Source organism: Pleurodeles waltl, chromosome 2_2 (genome assembly GCF_031143425.1).
Source record: "Pleurodeles waltl isolate 20211129_DDA chromosome 2_2, aPleWal1.hap1.20221129, whole genome shotgun sequence".
Lineage (NCBI taxonomy): Eukaryota > Metazoa > Chordata > Amphibia > Caudata > Salamandridae > Pleurodeles > Pleurodeles waltl.
The window spans coordinates 395,731,861-395,755,353 of NC_090439.1; the positions used below are offsets into that span (position 1 = coordinate 395,731,861).

Genomic DNA, 23,493 nt, shown 5'->3' on the forward strand with positions numbered 1-23,493 from the left:
CTGCGATGAACCTCCCTCTCCACCCCCTGGATGGCATTCAAAAGGGTAGTCTGCCCAACAATGAGCGTTCGGAGGAGGTCAATGACCTCCTCACTGAGGGCAGCGGGGGTAACAGGGGCAGGGCCTGAGGTGCCTGGGGCGAAGGAGATGCCCGGCTTCCTGGCAGAGCGGGCACGGGGCGAACGCGGAGGGGCTGCTGGGAGGGCGGAGATGGTGCGCTGGGTGGCGGCTGTACCTGTAATGGCGGGGGGCACGGATGGTGCCACCCCCGCAAGGGAGCCCCCTTCCGAGGACGTGTCCGTGTCGCTGCAGGCTCCAGTCGTCCCCGTCGTGGAGCTCCCCTCGCCCTCCGTCTCACTGGTCCAGTCTGACTCTGTGGCATGGCCCTCCTGGGCCATGTGAGATGCAGCTCCCTCCTGCCCCGATGCCACTTCTCCTCCGCCTGATGATGCTGATGCACACAAGCACAGAAAGACAAACAAAAAGGGGGGGGGAGAGAGAAATAAAGGGATATTGAGTACATGGATCTCCGGTACAGTTAGCGGACATGACAGACACAGATGCCCCCTGCACTAAGTTGCGCACTTGGGGTCCGCTACGCATTCCGTGGAACATGCCCTACACGCCTAGAGTTGTCAACTGCACCCATGGATGACACGGCCCAGGGATGGCTGTACTGACACACTACTGAGGGTGGTGGCTGGGGACACAGGGGCTTACGGGGGTGCCCAGCCTACAGATATCGCCCTGGCCTAGGGGGACCCACAGCCCTCCTCCCCCACCCAGACACCTCCACTGCACGACAACAGAGTAGATGATGCTTGTACTCACCCCCTTGTGTCTGCTGTGCTGCCCTCACGCGCCCATCCAAATCAGGGTAGGCCACCGCCAGGATCCGGAACATCAGGGGGCTCAGTTGACGGCAGGCACCCCGCCTACGTTGGGAGGCCATCCCCAGCAGAGACTCGGCGGTCTTCTTGGTCCCGCGGCGGATGTCCTCCCACCTCTTGCGGCAGTGGGTGCCCCGTCGATGGTGGACCCCCAGGCCCCGGACTTCCTTGGCGATGGCACGCCAAATCCCGATCTTCTCATGGGCGCGGACCTATGTGACACGTACAGGGAGGGAGAAATACCACGTTCAAGTTACTCAGCATTTTCCTTTCCAGTGGCCCAACGCCCCCCATCCCCGCCAGGCCCCCCGCCAGGCCCCCCGCCATGCCCAACATGCCCCCCATCCCCGCCAGGCCCCCCGCCAGGCCCCCCCGCCAGGCCCCCCGCCATGCCCAACATGCCCCCCATCCCCGCCAGGCCCCCCGCCAGGCCCCCCGCCATGCCCAACATGCCCCCCATCCCCGCCAGGCCCCCCGCCAGGCCCCCCGCCATGCCCAACATGCACCCCATCCCCGCCAGGCCCCCCGCCAGCCCCAACATGCCCCCCATCCCCGCCAGGCCCCCCGCCAGGCCCCCCGCCATGCCCAACATGCACCCCATCCCCGCCAGGCCCCCCGCCATGCCCAACATGCCCCCCATCCCCGCCAGGCCCCCCGCCAGGCCCCCCGCCATGCCCAACATGCCCCCCATCCCCGCCAGGCCCCCCGCCATGCCCAACATGCCCCCCATCCCCGCCAGGCCCCCCGCCAGGCCCCCCGCCATGCCCAACATGCCCCCCATCCCCGCCAGGCCCCCCGCCAGGCCCCCCGCCATGCCCAACATGCCCCCCATCCCCGCCAGGCCCCCCGCCAGGCCCCCCGCCATGCCCAACATGCACCCCATCCCCGCCAGGCCCCCCGCCAGCCCCAACATGCCCCCCATCCCCGCCAGGCCCCCCGCCAGGCCCCCCGCCATGCCCAACATGCACCCCATCCCTGCCAGGCCCCCGCCAGCCCCAACATGCCCCCCATCCCCGCCAGGCCCCCGCCAGCCCCAACATGCACCCCATCCCCGCCAGGCCCCCGCCAGCCCCAACATGCCCCCCATCCCCGCCAGGCCCCCAAGCCAGCCAGTGGCCCCAAATCCAGATAGAATTAAACTCACTTGTTGGTCTGGAGGACCGTAGAGTAGCGCATACTGGGGGAGGACCCCATCCACAAGTTTCTCCAACTCCTCTCCAGTGAAGGCAGGGGCCCTTTCCCCAGTCGCAGCAGCCATTGTCCCTTCCAGACCGAGGTCACAGCAACACTTGCAGTATAGGTCCTCTCCTGTGAAAGTTCAAGTCGCAAGTGGATAAGTAGATAGAAAATGGCGGTGACGTCCGCGGCGGTGCGTACCGCGGCGGTGTGTCCCGCCACCGCCGGCGCCCTTCGCCATTGGCTCCTGAAACCCATAGGCTTCAATGTTAACCAATGCGGCTTCGCGCCGCGGTCTTGGCCCGCCGCCCGCCGCGGTGTGCCACGCCAGCGCATTGACCTCACATCCCATTGTCACACTTCACAGGTCAGGCAGCCGCCATTTCCAGGGCCCACATGGCTCAATTTCAACTGCGTCACACAGGCCTAGGCCTTGCATAGCCACTCATACACGCCATTCACTGCATAGAGAATCGTATACTGTGCTAGCTGTGAGTACGTACCTGTGGGTTGCCTGACTGTGTGCTCCATGTTGTCCTTCCTAGGCACCGTCCGCTGGGTTGGGCGAGGAGACGGATGAATCCTCCCGTGTACCGACCGCTGGTGGACCTGTCGACAATGGAAGAACGCCACATTATCCTGACCTACCGTCTTAACCGTGCCACTATCCATGAACTGTGTGCCCGGCTGGAGCCCGACCTGATGTCCCCCATCCGCCAACCCACAGGGATTCCCCCTCTGGTGCAGGTCATGTCAGTACTCCATTTCTTGGCAAGTGGGTCATTTCAGACAACCGTGGGAATTGCTTCTGGGATGTCTCAGCCCATGTTTTCAAAGGTGTTATCCAGAGTGTTGTCTGCCCTGATGAAATCCGTGAGGAACTACATCATTTTCCCTGAGGTGGGCGAACTGGCTACAGTGAAGGGTGATTTCTACGCCCTTGGACATATTCCCAACGTAATTGGTGCCATTGATGGGACCCATGTGGCTTTGGTTCCCCCAAGAGACAGGGAGCAGGTGTACAGGAACAGAAAAAGTTACCATTCAATGAACATCCAGGTGGTGTGTTTGGCTGACCAGTACATCTCGCATGTAAATGCCAAATTCCCAGGGTCAGTGCATGACGCCTACATCCTCAGGAATAGCAGCATCCCTTACGTGATGGAACAGCTAGAGAGACACCGTGTATGGCTAGTGGGGGACTCTGGGTACCCCAACCTGTCGTGGCTACTGACCCCAGTAAGGAATCCCCGGACCAGGGCAGAGGAACGGTACAATGAGGCCCATGGGCGTACTAGGAGGGTGATCGATCGCACCTTTGGCCTCCTAAAGGCCAGGTTTCGCTGCCTGCATATGACCGGTGGATCCCTAATGTACTCACCTAAGAAGGTGTGTCACATCATCGTGGCCTGCTGCATGCTTCACAACCTGGCTTTGCGCCGCCAGGTGCCTTTCCTGCAGGAGGATGGTCGAGACGGTGGTGTTGTGGCAGCGGTGGAACCTGAGGAGAGTGACGAGGAGGAAGACGACGGGGCTGAAACAGACAACAGGGACAGAATCATTGAACAGTACTTCCAATAGGACACAGGTAACATTTCAAAGATAATTTAGTAAAAGTTAACTACTCTGCAGCATCTCTGCTGCCTGTCTATTTGCCCCAGTGTATGATGACTGAGTTTTGGCTTTTCCCTCCCTATTTCAGATCTGGGGTCCCCACTACGAGTCCTGTGCTTCGTTTCCCCATGGACTACAGCTTTGTGGCAGCTGTTTGTTGACTTCACCATGTACAAGGACATATTTGCACTGTCATGTCAATTACAATCTATTGAAATCACAGCCAGACTCCTGATATTTTGGTGCAAAATAGGTGTTTATTGAAGTGCTCAAAATGGGATGGGTGGTTTCAAGTGGGTGGGGGCTATGGTGAAGGAAAGTCCATGTCAGAGTCCAGAGTAACAGTCACACAGGTGCATTGTCCAGAGGCCTGTGGAGAGATAGAGCATGGGCAGTTCGAGGATGGACAGGGTGACAATGTGGGACAGTGGGATGACATCAGGTGGTATCCATTGCTGGCGGGGGTCTTGACATCCTACTCTGTCTTGCGAGATCTCAGGGCCCTCTTGCGGGGTGGTTCTTCTCCTGCAGGAGGTGGGGGTCTGGTGGGCTGCTGCTGTGCGGGGGCCTCCTGTCCACTAGCGCCGGCGGAGGTGGATGGCTGTTCTTGGTCCCGGCTAGTGGCAGGGGCCCTTGGGTGTTGTTCAGTGTCCGCCCTGCTGTTTACGAGGTCCTGCAGCAGCCCTACCATGGTAACCAGGGTGGTGTTGATGGCTCGGATGTCCTCCCTGTACCCCCGATAGTGTTCCTCCTGCAGCACCTGGATCTCCTGGAACCGGGCCAGTACCGTCGCCATCGTCTCCTGGGAGCGGTTGTATGCTCCCATGATGGTGGTGAGGACCTCGTGGAGAGTGGGTTCCCTGGGCCTCTCCTCCCCCCCCTGTCGCACAGCTGCCCGCCGAGTTGCCCTGTTTCCCTGGGCCTCTGCCCCCTGGCCGGTGTGCCCACTACCACTGCCCCCAGGTCCCTGTTGTTGTTGGGGTGGTGGGTTATCCTGGGTGCCCTGTAGTGGTAGACACACCGCAGATTGACGCGCCCTGGAGACAGAGGCATGGGCCCGCTGGGTGGGAGCTGTGCTGGTGTTCCCAGAGGGGTTAGGGTCTATAGTGGCCTGTGCCTGTGTGAGGGGAACCGACTGTCCAGAGGTCCCCGATGGTCCGGGCTGGTCATCGGTGTCCAGATCGACAGAGCTGCTGTCATCGCTGACGGCCTCTTGGGTGGGGGGTGTGGAGAATTCTGGCCCCTCCGCCGCGGTGTGTTGACGGTCGGGTCCTGCAGGGGTATAGAGGTATGGTTATAGTTTCAATGTGTGGCATATGGGTGTATCTGTGGGTTCCCGTGTCCCCAAGTGCTGGCATTCGTGTGTGGGGGCTTTGGTGAGGGTGGCTTGTGGGGGGGATGTGTATATGCATTGGGCATGCTTTGGTGATGGGTGTCCATGCTTAGTGGACGCATGCAGGCCTAGGTTTTGGGATGTGTGGGTTGTGATGGTGAGACATTGGCGGGGAATAGGTGTGCTGGGGGTGGGGGTGAGGATGGTGGTGGGGGTGAGGATGGTGGTGGGGGTGAGGGTGGGGGTGAGGGTGGGGGTGAGGATGGGGGTGGGGGTGAGGGTGGGGTTCGAGGATGGGGGTGAGGGTTGGGGTCTGATTTGGCATGCAGGTGGGGGGGAAGCAGTATTGAAGCTTCAACTTACCAGTATCCATTCCTCCGCCGACTCCTGCGAGGCCGTCAGGATGCAGGATGTTCAAGACTTCCTCCTCCCATGATGTGAATTGTGGGGGTTGAGGTGGGGGTCCTCCGCCAGTCTTCTGCACGGCGATGTTGTGCCTGGATACCATGGAACGCACCTTCCCCCGTAGGTCGTTCCATCGCTTCCTGATGTCTTCCCGATTTCTGGGGTGCTGTCCCACTGCGTTCACCCTGTCGACAATCCTCTGCCATAGCTCCGTCCTCCGGGCAATGCTGGTGTATTGGACCTGTGTGCCGAACAGCTGGGGCTCTACACGAACGATTTCCTCCACCATAACCCTGAGTTCTTTGTCTGTGAAGCGGGGTTGTCTTTGGGGTGCCATGGGGTGGTGTGTATGATGTGTGGGGTGGAGTATGTGTATTTAAGTGAGTTGAGTGTGGTGGTGTGTGTTGTTTTGTGTGTGGATAGTGTGTGGGTGATGGTGTTGAGTGGCTGTGGCTGTTATGTTTTGGATGCTGGTGTCTCGCTCTTGCCTTCTTTACGATTTTGTAAGCGTAGGGGTTTGTGGGTGATGTGGGTGGGTGTTTTATATTGTATTGTGTGTGTGGGAGTGGTGTGTGTATGTGTATCAGGTGTGTGGGATTCAAATCGTCCAATGTGGGTGAGTTTTGTTCGTTGGTGGGTATTCTGACCGCGCCGGTGTGTCCCGCCAATGGAATACCGCGTTTGAATGACCGCCGCGTGGATTCGTGGGTCGTAATGGGATGGGCGTATTTCTGTTGGCGTGGCGGTGGAGGTTTGGTCACCTCCACCTTTCCGCCGACCGCTGGTCTGGCGGTCTGTTGTGGCGGTCGGATTTTCGGAGGTTTGCCTTCTGCGGGTCAGAATGACCGTGGCGGGTTTCCGCGACCGCGGCGGGATTATGGAGGATTTCTGACCGGCGGTAGGCGCCTTTTACCGCCGAGGTCAGAATGACCCCCTATGTGTCTGGGATTTGGTAGTATGAAACACCTTAAAAAAATCTTCTACGTTGAATGTTAATTTGACCCTGTTTCATACCTTTTATATCAAAAGTTAATTTGACCCTGTTTAACAATATGCAAAAATAAATAAATATTTCTGATGTGAATGTCATGATCTAGAATAGAACCTTTTCCCTCCTGTGCTTTTCTCACCCTTGTCCTTCCCCTGCCTCTCTATTGTCACCTATTTCCTGCTCACTGCTGCTCAGAGTTCATTCACCATTGTTGGCTTTGCCAATGTGAGATGCTTTTAAAATTACACTGGTTTGGCAAAACCCATTGCAGCAGCTGACGACCAAAGTGAAAGTATATACTCTATAGGATGGCTCTCATGTTGTGTGGTGCAATGTGTTATGACGCAACATGGCCGTCAATTTATTAATACTAAAACATTATTTTCTATTCTTTTAAGATGGCCACTATGTTGCATGAAGCAAAATGTGGAGGCCATCTTGAAAGCATAATAACTTAGGGGCATACTTACATGGAACTGGTGCATCAGGTCCGATGCGCCAGTTTCCTTGCGTCACCCTGCGCCCCCTAACATCACCATGGCAGGGCTGTATTCACTATACAGTTCAACATGGAGCATGTTAGGACAAAAGTGTCAAAATTGTTTACACTTTTGTTGTGCTTTGCTGGACTAGCGGCAACATTTTTGGTGCTAGTCCAGCTAAGCACAGGGATACCCATAGGCTAATGCACTAGGGTCACTTTAATGCTTGCCCTGGGCAGGCATTAAAAAATTACACTAGAACGGCGCAGTGAAATCTTGTAGATTTCACTACGCCAATTTGTTGGGCCTCCCTGCGAGAGAATGCCCTCCTTGCATACATTATTCCTGACGCACGTATAATGTGGCGCTAAGGGTTACAAAGTGGCACAAAGGTACCATTGGCCTATTTGCAAATATGGCACAGGGTGAGGGATTGTTTAGTGCACTTTGTAAATATGGCACACGGTGAGGGACTGATTAGTGCCACCTTAGCATAAACAAAGGATGCTGGGGAAGCACTAAGGGGTGCAAGGGGGTTGTACGTATGCCCCTTAATTTTATATACTTTCAAGATGGCTGTTGCATTGCATCACTCTATGTTGAGTCATGTAACCTTACAGCCATCTTGAATAAAAAGAAAATACACTTTCAAGATGACTGGTTACTTTTTTTGACTTAGTCAATGCCAACATGATTTTAAAAGCACTGGCAAAGCTAACAGCAGGGACCAAAAGACAATTGCAAATTAACACCAATTGACTTTGGCAAGGCTTATTCTGCTTATGAATCGAAAATTGTTATAATTGTAATTGGATTTCTCTAATGCTTACTACACCTAATGAGGCATCAAAGCGCTTTACAGCAATTAACAAGCTACTCTGGAATCTAAGGTTAGTGGTAAATTTACTGGTTATAGTTGGTTGCTGTGATTAATTGTGCTCTCAAACAAATTACATGCATTTACCTGAAGACTAGGTAATTTTAGACTCCAGGGATAGGATTTCAAAGAGAAGAAGTTATGATTTATGATATGAGGTATCAGTCAGTTGCAGTAAGAAGAATTAAGGCAGGCAGGCATGAGACTGAGAGAAGGCTGTCCCTCAGAAACAGAAAGCATGTAAGGGGGCACTTGAGAGCCCATGGCAAGATAGCCGCACTATAGTGCAGCTCTGCCGGCCGTGAGCCATTAATCCATCAGAATCCTGTCCTCTGTGCACATTATACTGGGGACATCTTACTGAGTCTGCGACCTGAAGATCTGGCAGCTTCAAGCACTCCAGAGCTGCTCGGGAGCAGGAACTAGGCTGAAGTATGCCAGTTCTGAGACACTAGGGGCAAGATGTAGGTTGACCTGGTCCTTATGGACTACCGTCAAGGTGTCAGACGAGACTCCCTGTGGGCCACCCCTGCAGTGAGAAGGTAAACACTATGTGTGGGGGGTGCCTGGGGAGCGACTGCCAACTCAGCCCTTGGACAAGAGCCCAGAAAATCCTACCCTATAGGCCAGGGCAGGCAAGACACCCTTACAGTGGACCGCGGGCCTCTGGTGGTCCAAGCTGCAGCACTGCACAGCTCTGCTGGAGGGCTGCGGAGGAGCTAGTGGTCACAAAGGAACAACGCCAAAGACAAGAGAGGTGAAGCAGGCGCAGAGAGGGAGGCGGCGCTGTGGTGCCTGTGGTGGAAGAAAGATCGGGCCTTGTCCAGGCCGGACCAAATCGCGGCTGCCTCTCCCACACTCCCCACGCCTTTGCGCTGGACTGACCGCCCGGGCCAACAACTGCCTGATTGACTGTCACTTGGCAAGGGAGAGATGTGGAAAAGCATCTGCGATGCATTGGGCTCCGGTCAACCTGCAGGAAGCCGAGAGACAGAACTTCTAAGGTTGTGTCCTGCTGCTAGAAGGTTAGGTCTGCAGGACCGACCTGTATTTTTGTGGTAAGCAGAGCAGCGCCTCCCGGAAAAATTGCAGCACAGGCCGAGGTGGAAAGAGGCCTGGATGAGGACAGACATCATCCTGTGGGGTGTGCCGGAGCCCAGGAAGACTGCTGCTTGCGCTGAGTGGGGGGCTGGCTGACATCTAGGCCCTCATCTACTGTTACAGTGTGACATGGATTTTGGACCCCCACCTGGCATGTGACGCATGGGGTGCCCCCAAGCTCCACACAGACATAGATCAATTAGCTGGAGCACTTGCCTATGACGATAGCGCTGAGTGTTGTATTCCGCCACTGTGTGTTGGCCGGTAAGGGCAAAACAGAGAAGTCGCAAACCCAGTTCACTTTAGAGTCGAAAAGAATCGCCCATGACCTGCAAGAGGCTGAGGCGGACAAAGCGGTGGCAAGTCGTGACATGGGCTCCCTGCAGAGCACCCTATTCACCATGCAGCAAAGCATACAAACAATTGACAGCAACATTGACAAACTGAACCTCTGCATGGATATTTCCTCTAAACTGGATCAGCATGCAGAATGACTGAAGCAGAACAGAGACTCTCCAGTATGGAGAACAACGTAGGGTAAAATGCTAAACATGGAGAGAGAAGGTCGTGGCTGGTGGCTATGTGTAGGAAAGTACCATCTTCCTTGGCATGTTACCCCAATTTTTACTTGTATGTCAGCATGTTTTTGCCTGTCTCACTGGGATCCTGCTGGTCAGGACCCCAGTGCTCATAGTATATGGCCTAATGTGTGTGTTTGTGTAGTGCTTAACTGTGTCACTGAGGCTCTGCTAATCAGAACCTCAGTGCTTATGCTCTCTCTGCTTTTAAATTTGTCACTGTAGACTAGTGACTTAATTTACCAATTTCAGTTGGCACACTGGACCCCCTCATAAGTCCCTAGTATATGGTACCTAAGTACCCAGGACATTGGGGTTCCAGGAGATCTATTTGGGCTGCAGCATTCATTTTGCCACCCATAGGGAGCTCAGACAAACCCTTTCACAGGCCTGCCATTGCAGCCTGTGTGAAATAATGCACGTTATTTCACAGCCATTTTCACTGCACTTAAGTAACTTATAAGTCACCTATATGTCTAACCTTCACTTGCTGAAGGTTAGGTGCAAAGTTACTAAGGGCCAGATGTAGGAAAAAAACAAATTGCGACTTGCAATTTGCGAGTCCGTGCGACTCGCAATTTGCAACTCGCAATTTGGTATGCAGAAAGGTGTCTAAGACACCTTCTGCAACTCGCAATGGGGTCGCAAAGACCCACCTCATTAATATTGAGGTGGGTCGCAGTTTGCGACCCCATTGCGAGTATGGGCACTCACGGGGATGGTGGCCTGCTGGAGTCAGCAGACCACCATGTCCGTGACTGCTTTTTAATAAAGCAGTTTTTTTTTTCCATCTGCAGCCCGTTTTCCTTAAAGGAAAACGAGCTGCACTTGGAAAAAAAAAACGAAACCTTTAGTTTCGTTTTTTTTTCAGGGCAGGCAGTGGTCCATTGGACCACTGCCTGCCCTGAAAAAATATTTTTTTTTCCATTCACAAAGGGGAAGGGGTCCCATGGGGACCCCTTTCCGTTTGCGACTGGGTTACCATCCACTTCAAGTGGATGGTAACTGCGATTTCATTTGCGACCGATTTTGCGGTCGCAAATGAAATTGCATTGCATTGTGAGTCGCAAATAGGAAGGGAACACCCCTTCCTATTTGCGAGTCGGAAATGCATTTTGCGTCTCGGATCTGACTCGCAAAATGCATTTATGCATACCGGTGTGGCTTTTGCGCCTCGCAAACTGCATTTTTCGCCTTTTGCGACTCGCAAACGCCTTATTACATCTGGCCCTAAGTGTGAGAGCACCTTGGCACTAGCAAAGGTCCCCCCACATAGTTCAGGGCCATGTCCCGAGACTTTGTGAGTGTGGGGGACGCCATTACACGCGTGCACTAAATATAGGCCAATACCTATATGTAGCTTCACAATGATAACTCCGAATATGGCCATGTAACATATCTAAGATTATGGAAGTGTCCCCCAATTCCAAATCTGGTATTGGGGAGCCAATTCCATGCATCCTGGGAGCACCACCATGGACCCCCAGTACTGCCAAACCAGCTCTCTGAGGCTTGCCCTGCAGCTACAGCTGCTGCCACCTCACAGACAGGGTTCTGCGGTCTGGGCAGCCCAGTCCCAGGAAGGCAGAACAAAGCATTTCCTATGAGACCAAGGTGTTACCCCCTCTCCCTTTGGAAATAGATGTTACAGGCTGGGGAGGGATAGTCTTCCCCGGCCTCTGGAAATGCTTTGAAGGGCACAGATAGTGCCCTTCTTGCATAAGCCAGTCTGCAAAGGTTCAGGGATCCCTTGTCCCCTGCTCTGACATGAAACTGGACAAAGGAAACGGGAGTGACCACTCCCCTGTCCATCACCACCTTACGGGAGACCGCCAGTGTTGCCGGTCCGACCGCGGCTTTACCGCCGCGGTCGGAATGCCCTTGGGAGCACCGCCGGCCTGTCGGCGGTGCTCCCGCGGTCCTCCAACCCGGCGGTCATTGACCGCCAGGGTTGGAATGACCCCCTATGTCCCCAGCTACCAGTAATGACTCAGTGGGGGGTCCCCGGATTCCAATAAAAATTCAGTGGGGGTACCCGGGTTCCGGTATTCATAAAGTGGGGGTCCACAGAAGTCAGAAGGTTGGGAACCACTGCATTAGCACAAATCTCGTGTGAGAATATAAGAACACTTGCTCCTCAACAGAGACAATGTGACCCGTGTATTTCAATTTAGTGCACACATGTGAGGCTGCTGTTAAATTGCCTCCAATTGTAATTAGTCAAACTGAAGTGGTTTGGTACAGATTGAACTCACACAACACTTCAGCAATGTTGAATTGTCAGTATCAATAGAAAACTGTTAAAACACTATGGCAGGTTTCTTTTGTATCCTTAGATAAATCATACCTTATTCTTAAAAACACACTATGTTGGGAAAGACTTCATATCAAAAGCTGACTTTCCAGGAGGAACCCTTAAAATCTAAATAATTGCGTCACCAAAACACACGCTTCACATTGTGATGTTCATATCTAGAATGAATTCTCTACTGCAAACTTAGCATCAAAAATCATAACACAGACAAAAACTGCAATTCTGTAAATGGCATAACCTTCAAACTAAAAGCTGAAAATCTGTTTTTTGAAGGTTTACTTCTAAGTTTAGAGTAGCGTTGTATCTTTCATGAAGTTCACCTACAATCCCTGTAGTAGTCATGGACACTTAGAAAAGACAAACCTCTCCAGGTGTAATCCATATTGCTAAAACTACACATGCGGACCTGAAAATCTCAGGTGTAAATTATGAGGAATCGTTCCTTTGTACAAATAACTTTATTTCTCCAGAAAAAATGTGTTCTGTCTCCAGAGAAACACCTTCCCCAACACACCCACTAAAAAATGGGTGCGTTCCCTACCTTTACTCAGGCCTTTCACAGTATAAATCTGAGCACGCCATGGCAAAACTAACTATAAGAGTTATGTGAATACTCAAAAACGTGCATGTTTGTGGGTGTTCATCTATTTTTGCACCCTTTGCTACCCCCTTATCCTAAATCTACAAATGTAGAAAGGCGGACATACTGGCACATTTTCCACTGTGTTTATATCTGATTCACAAATTATGTAATTTATGATGTCAAACTTTAGCTACCAAAGTGCCAAGTGTATGTAAAAAGCGGTTTGTGAACTGGCCCGTCAATTACTAGCCTTGCCGACCCCTCCCCATTCGTACTTCTTCCACCTAGTCATAGACTGTTCTGTCCCTTTTGTATTGGGGATTGGTTTTATAGAAAATACATTTTAGGTAGCAATTTTTATCTTCACTTCATTCTCAATGGTTACTTTCTAGTTATATGCGTCCAAGTGCCCAACTCAGTTTTTATTGCTACATTTTACTTCCGATATCTCAAATGAAGCTTGTAAACGAATACTATTGTTTCCATTCCACATTTCTGTCTAATATTGTTGCCTCAGTGTAAACCAGAGTGAAACGTGTATTGGCTGCACTGTTAACAATTAAGTAATGTGTTGTGATATTTGAAGTAATACCTTTTCATTTCTAGTGAATAACAATGTGCAAAATCTGGGACATAATGACTATGGGCCTGATTACGACCTTGGCGGATTGGATACTCCCTCACAAACGAGACGGATATCCACCCGCCGTTTTCCAAGTACCATAGTATACAATGGAACTCCTAATAATGAGGCCAGGATATTCGTCATGTTTGTGACGGAGTATTCCATCGCCATGGCTGTAATCAGGCCCTATATGTTACTTTTTGATACCTAAGTAAACAAATGTTGATTATCTGATTATGTTATTTTGACGTGCATTTAGTTACATAGCTGCAGTTATGTAAAGTAAGCAGATGGTCTATGTTCTGTCTAAAGCCAGAGAGATTATACAATTGCCTATTTCCATGTTGTCAGATAGATGCAAAAGCATACCTTGTGAAAATTGCGGAAATATGCTGCTTTTTCATCTGGGAATTTTTCTATCCTTCGTGGTCCTTTGCTAGAAGCTTTTTTGAAAACCAGCCAGCATCTTCTAAATATCTGTGGGAAAACGAAGAAACATCCTGTCACTTATGAGAATTTATCAATCGAAAGTCAGCTCCATTAAGACAAAATTTGACAAATAGAAACAAAGAAAGCAAGAAGAACTTGGCACTTTTTTCAAAGGGTGCAGCACACATGTATAATTACAAGAACCAATATCTGTAATGTAATCTAAAACATAGCATTTTGCAGATCGCCTCAGTGTCATAGGATTACATTAAATTATCAGTCCTGCCAAGTACCATGCATCAGGTTTTAGACTAATGCAATTGTGGCATATTGTCACTATTTTTCACTATTATTTGAATACACATTATTAAATTTCACACATTAGGCCTCATTATGAGTCTGGCTGTCACTATACTGCTAGACCTGAGGAAGGCCAATGCGGTGGTCTGGAAGTAACACCGCCATGAAAATGCTGTCAGAGAACGGGTGCAGTGGTGGCATGGGAAGTGCAGGGGCCTCCCTGGTTAGCATTAGCACAAGGTTTACTGTTGCAGACAGTGAACATTGCGAGAGTGCTGGTGCATCCTGCGCTCTACAGCATTGCCGTGGCTTGATTACGAGCCACAGACAATACTGTAGGCTGTTTCCCGCTAGTCCAGTGGGCAGAAACTCAGGTTTCCGCCTGCTGACCTAGTGGGAAACTCTTAATGGGGCCGGCGGGGAGGTAGCCTGGATGGTGGGCCCATAAACTTTGCTTGCTCACATTGTGATTTTTTATTTAGCCTGATTTTCACATTATTAGTTAATCATAGTTATAGGGTGTCAAGTTAAAGTTAACCATAGTTACACTAGGCCTCGATTTGAAAGCCTCCATTTCAAAGGAAATGTGTTTCAGCTTGCTGTGCATAATCTTTTCTATCTTTCTGGATGCCTAGATCAAGCAGTGTTTTTTTTAACCTTACTGTTATTGTTAGATTGTATGTGAAGGCCACTAGATGTATGTTTTAATGAGCTAAACAGTAAATACTCGCACCTGTGCATGAGAGGGGAAGCTACAGAAGAATCTTCCCTTGGGCAATACTGGGAAGACCATGGCACTTGAAAATCTTCCATTGTTATGATTCCTGAGAAGAGGGTCGCGCAGAGTGTTTTCCAAATATTTGTTTTGAATGGTTCCTTCTCTTTGGGAACTATAGGAGTGACTATAGGAGTGACTTCCCCGTTGAATTTCATGTTTTAAGCACGTATCACTGATTTTAGATAGCTAGACTTGCTCCTGTGCACCTTTGAAGGCGGATGTCCTTTTGACACTTTTGAGACCCCATGTTTCGTTTATTCCATACAGTTAATCTTTTGAGCAATCACAGTTCTTCCTTGATTGGAACCTTTACATCTGCTGCCTTAACCTACCAACTTCACTATTGAAATGTTATTTTAGAATGTTTCGTTTAATGTTAGGAAGTTTCCCTTCTAGGGAACCAATTCTGTTATGATTTGCCAACAATAATTCTTAAATAACTTGACTTTGTATTTGCTGTTCTGACTTGCTTGGATTAATGTAATTTATGCTGCAGCCAGGTGATTCTTATTTTTAGACTACTTTGATTGTTTAGAGTTTGAAATTAGTAACCTGCTAGGAAACCTTGTGGTTTGCACATCTACTAATCTCTGCCATTTTTGTGGGACAATATATGCTTCACTGCTGTTGATATGCCATGTAGTTGTTGATTTTAAGCTTTAGTTTGAGTCAAAGATGCATTTAGTTGGGTACAGATGAGGCTTAAGGTTTGCACCATCCCTTAGCATAGTGCAAACTCCATCCTTGTCTGCTTAATCACATTTTAGTGCTGGTGTCCGCATCAGCCCACTAAAATACTGAATCCTACACAATCAGTGTTGGACTTTTATCCTTACGCAGGGTCATCCCAAGTCTTTTTGCCTCCTTCCTCCTATTTTTTTCTGACCGCTCACTGTTGGCTCTAGGACTCTAAGCACTTTATGAGTGCTGACCAGTGCTAAAGTGCAGGTGCTCTCCCAACTAAAGTTGGTATGATTGGCTTATACCTAATTGTCATATTTAATTTACCTGTAAGTCCCTTGTACAGTGGTATCTCTATACCCAGGGCCTGTAAATTAAATACTACTAGTGGGCCTGCAGTGCTGCTTGCGCCACCCACTGAAGTAGACTTTCAAACCTGTCTCAGGCCTGCTAGCGCAGGGCCTGTTTGAGAAGGTTTCTGCCACAGGGACCTGGCATCTAAATGTACTTTCCAGGCCCAGAACTCCCCTTTTACTACATGTAAGTCACCCCTAAGGTACGCCCTAGCTAGCCCTATGGGCAGGGTGCCATGTATGTAGAAGGCAGGACATGTGCCAGGTTGCGTGGCCTGTCCTGGTAGTGACAAACAACCTAACTTGGTGTCTCACTGCTGTGAGTGCTGCCTTCTCATAGGATTGCATTAGAAATGCCCTGCCTTATGTGTAAAGGGTATTGTCTGATTTAAGACGGGTAGCGTAGGCGTGTTTGGTATGGTTGTGATGGTGATAATAAATGCTGCTTACTGGTGTAGGTGTATTTTTTATTACTATTACAGAAATGCCACTTCTAGAAAGTGCGTGTTTCTCTGTGCTTATGACTCTAGTGTGTTGCAGCTTGACTATAATCCACGTCTGGGCAGAGTGACAGTTGGGGCTTTGTGCATACTTTTCAGACAGCCTGAACACAGGGAGGGTGGAGGTGTCACAGAGGTGCATCTGCATACTGAATAGTCTTCCTGGGCTGAGAGAAAGGAGTGGCGGGGCACACCTACATTTGTAAAGGCTGTACCCTGGCCTCACACAAAAGGGTCATTAACAACCCACTGATGTTTGGAGCCTGTGCTAGAGGAGAGAGGGGACACTCCCAGAACCAGTTGTAACTGGCTGGAACCTCCTCTCCCTACCACTGCAAAACATTGTAAGGACTGAGTATAACTACAAGGGAATTTTCCTCACAATTTGGAGACTCTTTGAATTATCTGGGAACTAGACACAGAAGGCTGGAAGGACTCACCAGGAACCGCCATGGACTGCTGCTGCTGTGCTGACCTGTGACCTGCCTGGTCACTGTAAAGGACTACCATTTGCTTGCATCCTCTTTGCGTTGGCCTGTTGTTGGACCTTGTCCCCCTGTGGACCTTTTCTTTGAAGCTTTGTCCCCCCAGGGGCAGGGTGCTGTGGCCCCTGACCCCTGCAACTACAGGGAGCATGAAGAGTGCTTGATTAGTGCTTCCTAGCGCCTGGAAGGCCCTTCCTTAAAATGGTGCTGTGCACCAGGAGGGGCGCTTGCTGGTGTCTGCTCTGAGACACTTTCCTGTGGTCCTTAGAGCGCTTGGAAGCGCTCTACAACTCGGGGAAATCACCGCCGCAGCCGGGCCGAAGTGGAGAGCTTGAGCGCTTTTCAAAGAGCACCTTGCGCTGCCCAGAAACTTCACCGCCGCAGTCGGGTCTTTTTCTCACTCGAACGCGTTGGAGCGTGCTGTGTATTAACCCCCGGGGCACCCAAGGAGAAGGAGAGGAGCCGGCGTGCTCCTCTCAGTGCCCCTGGGGACCCGAGGATCCAATTAGTGCCCCTGGGGTCCACGCTGGCTCCCTTGTTGCCAAGGGGATCACCGCGACCCGGGAGGCACAAGGACGGCTCCAGAGATGAGCCCAGCACGTGAGGGAGAGGCGCGACCTCTCCCTGCTTTGCACCAGCAGCCACACCGGGGACAAGGGCGGCTGACCCCAACTTCACAGGACTCGGGGAAGGCGCGGGGTGTGCCCCCTTCCCCAGTCTCCACGGTAGGAGCAGGACGCTCCGTGTTCGGTTTACAAATCGGGCATTTTTAACCCAGAAGGGAGACCTCAATGGAGGCTCTCCTTCTGTTCGCTTCTGTTTGTGGTTGGACCTCGCTGGCCCCCACCACGAGGACAGGTGTGGGGAGGCTGAAGCAGGTCCCCATCTAAATTGCGGGTCCCCTGAGGGGCCTGTTTTTGGCAAGGAGAGGGTGCCCACCACCCCTCTCCCCCAGGAGCACTGTGTGGCCCCCGTGGTGAGTGTAGAAGTGCCGGGGGTCCCCCTCATGCTGTCTTAGGCACTAGAGGTACCTGCTTCATCAAACCAGGTACTTTTAACAGGACAATATAGATCATAGGTTCTTTTTAGAGACTTTGCTGATTTATATATTGCCCACCTGTTTGATGATGTTTTTATATAGGTGTGCACATGTTCCTTAAATGGACATAACATGCTAATATGTATTGTTATATGTTTTCTAATGTTCCTACTATGGGCGTTTAGGATATTCTTATGATAAGTGCTTTGGTGTAATAACGTGTTTCCTGACTACTGCTTATGTTGCAGACCTGTGTGTTATATGTGACTACTGCTAGTTTGCAGAGTAGCTAATGTGTAACATGCTAAGGTAGCAGGATTGTACTGATATGTGATGTTTGGTCTAATACTTGCGTTGTGTACAATACAGTATGTTTTCATATAATCTGGTGTTGTGTTTCCTTGGTGGTGGGGATATTGCGTCACATGTGTTGTGCAAACACTTTACACATTGCCTCTGGGATAGGCCTGACTGCTCATGCCAAGCTACTAAGGGGGTTAGCAGGGGTTATCTTGGACATGTAACTCCCTTGCCCTGACAAGAGTGGGTGGGTTCTGCCTCGCTGAGGTTCACACCCTAGCCAACCAGAAACCCCATTTTTAATAATCAGTAGCTGTTTGCAGTGCGATAAGGTGCTTCAAGCAGCTCTGTGGAATGATACAGTGCTCAGGCAGCACACTTGCTGTGTGCTGCTGCCTGAGGCAAAAATAGCCAGGCCCAGGTCATAGAGAGGTGACTTCTTGCTACGGTGATGAAAAGAAGCATACATTGAAATCAAAAATTTGCATAAATTTTCAGAAGTATTGCTTGACATTTATTTAGTCCCCAGAAATAACAGTCTGTGAAAGTCATACACACACAACCTAACTTCATAAAATTATGACTTCTAGGGTCACCTTTGTTATTTTTCATCACTTAATTGCTGCTCATTGCAAAACAATATTTCTTTCTAGATCAAACTGAGAAGTTTTATTAGGCCTCCTTTTGTGGAAAAATTGCAAATCATAATCACAGTGCAGTATATGTTTTTTACAGCGCTTGTTCAACTTTCTTCCTTTTCTGTAACTGTACCAATTAGAAAGTATTACATACCATTATTTCTCTTTCCTCTAGCCTCTTCTTTAATTGCTGATTTGTTGTAGTACATGACATCTATAAACTCATCGAAAATATCCAGAAGCAAAATAGACATTTAATATCCATAACAACATAGAAATATTGCACCTGATTAGATTTGATGTGTGCCTCTGCCATAATAGAGCCTGGAAACCATTGCCAACTGAATTTCTGCCTTGTTACCTACCACAACAGTTGATGGACCTAGAATGATCCAATACACACACCACATCTGTCAATATATGGAGCCTGACTCTTGTGACTCTAGTAATATGGGTCTGATTATTTGAAAACATCATAGATCTGCACCCAAAGGAGTAGGGCTAGACATGTGTCACTGGCACAAGAAATTACCGGGGTTCCTACCATGGCCCCCTTTATCTTTAAATGTAAGGACTATCAGAAAACAGGACATCTTATCACCCAGATGCGGTCCCCTTAAAAATGGCTTCTCCTTTGGGCAGGGGGTGGGGCCGTAAGGCTGAGCTGTGGGAAGTGATACAGTAAAAACTCAGAGGGAGAGAGAGAGGTCAGCATTGGCAATTCCCGAAAGGAACTTCCATGGACACTTTGAGGAGACGACGTGACGACAGAGGAGAGGCATCTAGTTTGGAACACCAGAGTCGTACTCAAACCTGTCGTTGCAGCGGTAGCAGGAGAGCTGAACCAGCGAGGAGAGCCCTGCAGCCGAAGAAGGGAGATGATGCCGGGTGAATGCAAATGCCAGCTATGCTCCATGAGGAGCATGGCTATCCCAGGTGCGTAGCTGCTTGAGGGCCTCGGCAGGGAAAGCACCCACTGGAGGAAAGTCACAATAGACTGGCTGGGTGATAAACAAAGGGAGGGCCGTGCACTTAACTGCACTGTTTCCTTTAGGCATGCCAAGATGAGGTGCCATTCTGGCCCCGAACCGAGTCGGAATCTCTTTTCAGCCTTCTCCTTCTATTTCCTGAGCATGAACTGGGCCATGCATCACCTTTCCCGTCACTCTTATCTGCACACTAAACCACGTGGTGTAATTAGTTACACAAGTAGAGTTGTGTCTCACCTGGCGCTTAATCTTTTCTTGTACCGAGGGGAAGACAGTGGACGTCAGAACAAGACGAAGTGCTCCCCTTAGAGGATCATCTTCAAGGAGGAACACAGATTGTTCAGTCACTCTCTGCCTGTCTAAATCCTCCCTAATAAACACAACTAGGAAATAACCATATTGGCTCTGAGTACTTCCATACACCAGGAGGAACCCCAGCATCACAACATGGTTCTGGATGATTGTAGATTTATAACTTTCGAAAACTTTAAACTTTCCAAAAGATACTTGGGAAGAAGCACCAGCGAGTGGTTTACTAGGTAACTCCTGAAGAAGTTATTGAATCTCTTTTTCTCCTGCACAAATAGGCACATATACTTTCTCATGAACAAAAAGAGACAAGTATAAATAAACTTGCTAAAAAAAAATTTTTCTTCTCCACATAGAATTATTTCCCCTCTCCTACATTTCTACAAATATTGAGCCATGGTAAGGGATTTATTCCTGCTCTTGATCAGAGCAAATCTAGCACTGCTTCCCAGACATCAAGGGCTTGAATAAGAGATTGTGGCTACTCAAATATGTGCATGCTTGTGAATGCTCACATAATTATAGGTCAACCCCCCCACCCATCAAATGTCCATGCCCCATTCCCAGCAGATTTAGTCACATATAAACCTCCCTGTAGGTTAATCAATTTAGAAGTCCAAAATCAATTTTTGTGAAATACAAAAGTTTGTCTGTACTCGGATGTGGGGCTGTTTGTGGAAGTACATCAATCTTACAATAAGAAACAGATTTGTGAATGGGCCCAATAAGTCTAATTTGTGAATCAAAGCCAAAAGAGCTCAAAAAATTACATTTTCAAGCCTCATATTAAGATTATACTTTATTTGTTTATTGTACATTACTTCATAATAGAAAAAATCATGTTTCTTTGATACTCCTCATATTACTTTCTGTTTTAAGTCTGCCAAATTTCATGCTTATTGGTACAGTGTCTTTGTGAATCTCTCTAACCCTATGTATTATAAATAAAGTGTATGTTTTTGGCTATACAAAACATTATAATATGATAAAATCACTAAATAGTTTCAAATAGGGTAGGCATTGTATTTGCACTTGTCTCCTCATTAAAATAATTTAGTGACAAAATGTGAATAGATTACTTGTGTAAATGCACTAGCAAATTATGCCAAATATTAAGGAACCTAAAATTATCAGAACAAACGAAATATGTATAAAAATACACTAAAAATACTTCAAAAGTATTTCTCACCACACAACTACAAAACATAAAATCATAGCTCAAGAAGGAGTACAAAATTAAAACTTGTCAGATTCTTCCCATAATTTCACACAATGGGTAGAAGCCACAGGCGCTGAGGAAGAGAATCCTATTTCTTTGGATTTAAGTCCACAAATTACTAACTTAAACGGTTTAATTGTAGACATAGGCCCTCATTCCAACCCTGGCGGTCTCTGACCGTCAGGGCGGACGGCAGCGGAAGCACCGCCAACAGGCTGGCGGTGCTTCCTGGGCTATTCTGACCGCGGCGGTAAAGCCGCGGTCAGAAAAGGGGAACCGGCGGTTTCCTGACGGTTTTCCCCTGGCCCAGGGAATCCTCCATGGCGGCGCTGCTTGCAGCGCCGCCATGGGGATTCCGACCCCCTTCCCGCCAGCCTGTTTCTGGCAGTTTTCACCGCCAGAACCAGGATGGCGGGAACGGGTGTCGTGGGGCCCCCTGCACTGCCCATGCTGCTGGCATGGGCAGTGCAGGGGCCCCCTAACAGGGCCCCACAAAGATTTTCACTGTCTGCTTAGCAGACAGTGAAAATCGCGACAGGTGCCACTGCACCCGTCGCACCCCTGCAACTCCGCCGGCTCCATTCGGAGCCGGCTTCATTGTTGCAGGGGCTTTCCCGCTGGGCCGGCGGGCGCTCTTTTGGAGGGCGCCCGCCGGCCCAGCGGGAAAGTTGGAATGGCCGCCGCGGTCTTTTGACCACGGGGCGGTCATTCGCCGGTGACCGCATGGCGGGCGGCGACTGCCGCCCGCCGCGGTCAGAATGACCGCCATAGTGTCTTTTATTTGAGAATGATAGATGCACTAAGTCCCACATGACAATCTAGATGGAATTACTAGAATCAGATGCAAGCAATATTTGTGCCCAATCCCTACTTGTGAATTTGCCCTATGGAAATGTATATGAGGGGGTCATTAGCAGGCAAGGGTTAAAGTTGAAGCCATACTGTTATGTTGTTTCTCTTTAGTTAAGAACATTGATAATTTAAATGTTACATGACCATTTGTGTTTATCACATTTGCACAGTATCACATTTATTAGATTCATAAGCAATGTCTAGACATTTCAATTTATGATTTCCCCATGTGTTTATCTCCTTGGACTTTCTAAATTAAGAGATTTCCATGATTATGTCTGAGTGATGTCACATTAAGAAATTAATAGACAGAATATAAAGCCTAAATTCATTTGAAAATTCCAGAAATTGTATGTGTATTTTTGCTAAATTGCAGAACTATATACTAATCCTCAGTGAAACTTTTTTGGCTTATTGATTTTGACTTTAAGACAGGTAAGCAAAAGTGCATCTGACAAAGATCTTTGCCCAATATCTTCTAACATTATATTGATAAGTGCTGATACATTTCAGCTGAATTATAAGTACTTTAAGTTGAATTACAATTATCCATACTCTGCATTTACAAGTTCAAGAGCAGAGGATCTCTAATTTATGTGATTTATGTTTGGAATTTCCACCAATATGTCTCGGTTGGTTAAAAAAAAAAAAATGTCATAAGCAATGTCATTTTTTTATTATTATATTCTGTATTTTTATTTATATGTATTGGTTTCTGTTGTATGAAATAAAAATTGACTAATTAATAATGGACCGACATGATTACCTGGGTGACCAGGTTCCTCCTTTGCAATTTCCTTTGTCTGGGTGGTTGCTGTTAAAAGACTGGCAAAGGTTGTGCTTCATTCATCTCCCACTTCTCAGTTTAAATTACTATTGCGGATAATGGACAAGTGGTGGGCATTCATCAGTGTACAAAACTATTGCTGGTTAAGGCACAGATTTTCTGAAGAGGACCAGGATGCAAATTGTACATGAGGAGCAGAGCAGACATCAAATGGAGTATTATACCAAGAAACTGGGTTTTCTTCCACAAACGTCAATTCCGTTAAAAAAATATATAAAAACATATTGCACATGAAAGGTAATATTACAGATGTAGAGGTTTTCTTATATGAGAAATCTTGGTTGACAAATTATTTTGAATGTTAATAATTTAATTATGAAATTTAGTCGTAAATAGTATTGCACTTAAAAAAATATCACTTAGTCATTTAGAAGTGTGTTTAGGAATATGTTTTAATTATGGCACATTGTCCACCAGGACACCATTTTATTAACATGGATGTTGTTTCTCATAAACTGTTCAAACTGCTCCTGCTAATTTACCCTCACAATCAAAGTTAGCAACATGATTTTTCTCTCTCACTGTTTTTGCAGTCTTCACAGAGCACAGAACGTTGTGAAATAAATAGTTATTTTCCTCAAGCTCATGTACTGTGAATGAAACATGCTTTGTGTTCTGCATGTATTGTTTTTTAAGTCCTTTTCCGCTGTAGCTTCATGATGAACCTAGTTAAAATATTTTCTACTGGCTATTGTTTGGCTAATGTAACATAATGTGTTGTGTATCTCCAGACAGCAATAGTGTAGAAGCTGTTGGAAACTTCTGTAAAGTTAGTTTTAATGTGAATTATATGACGTGTAAACTG

General features: G+C 48.6%; 1 protein-coding gene across 1 annotated transcript in view; it reads right to left on the bottom strand.

Moving 5' to 3' along the window:
- Positions 1-23,493, bottom strand: part of DOK6 (docking protein 6) — a gene marked incomplete at its 5' end in the record, with an annotated part of 934,435 nt that overhangs the window by 902,028 nt on the left and 8,914 nt on the right. The window contains one exon of the mRNA XM_069219182.1: positions 13,339-13,446. Coding sequence (XP_069075283.1) covers positions 13,339-13,446 — 108 coding nt within the window. The remainder of the gene's footprint in view (positions 1-13,338; positions 13,447-23,493) is intronic.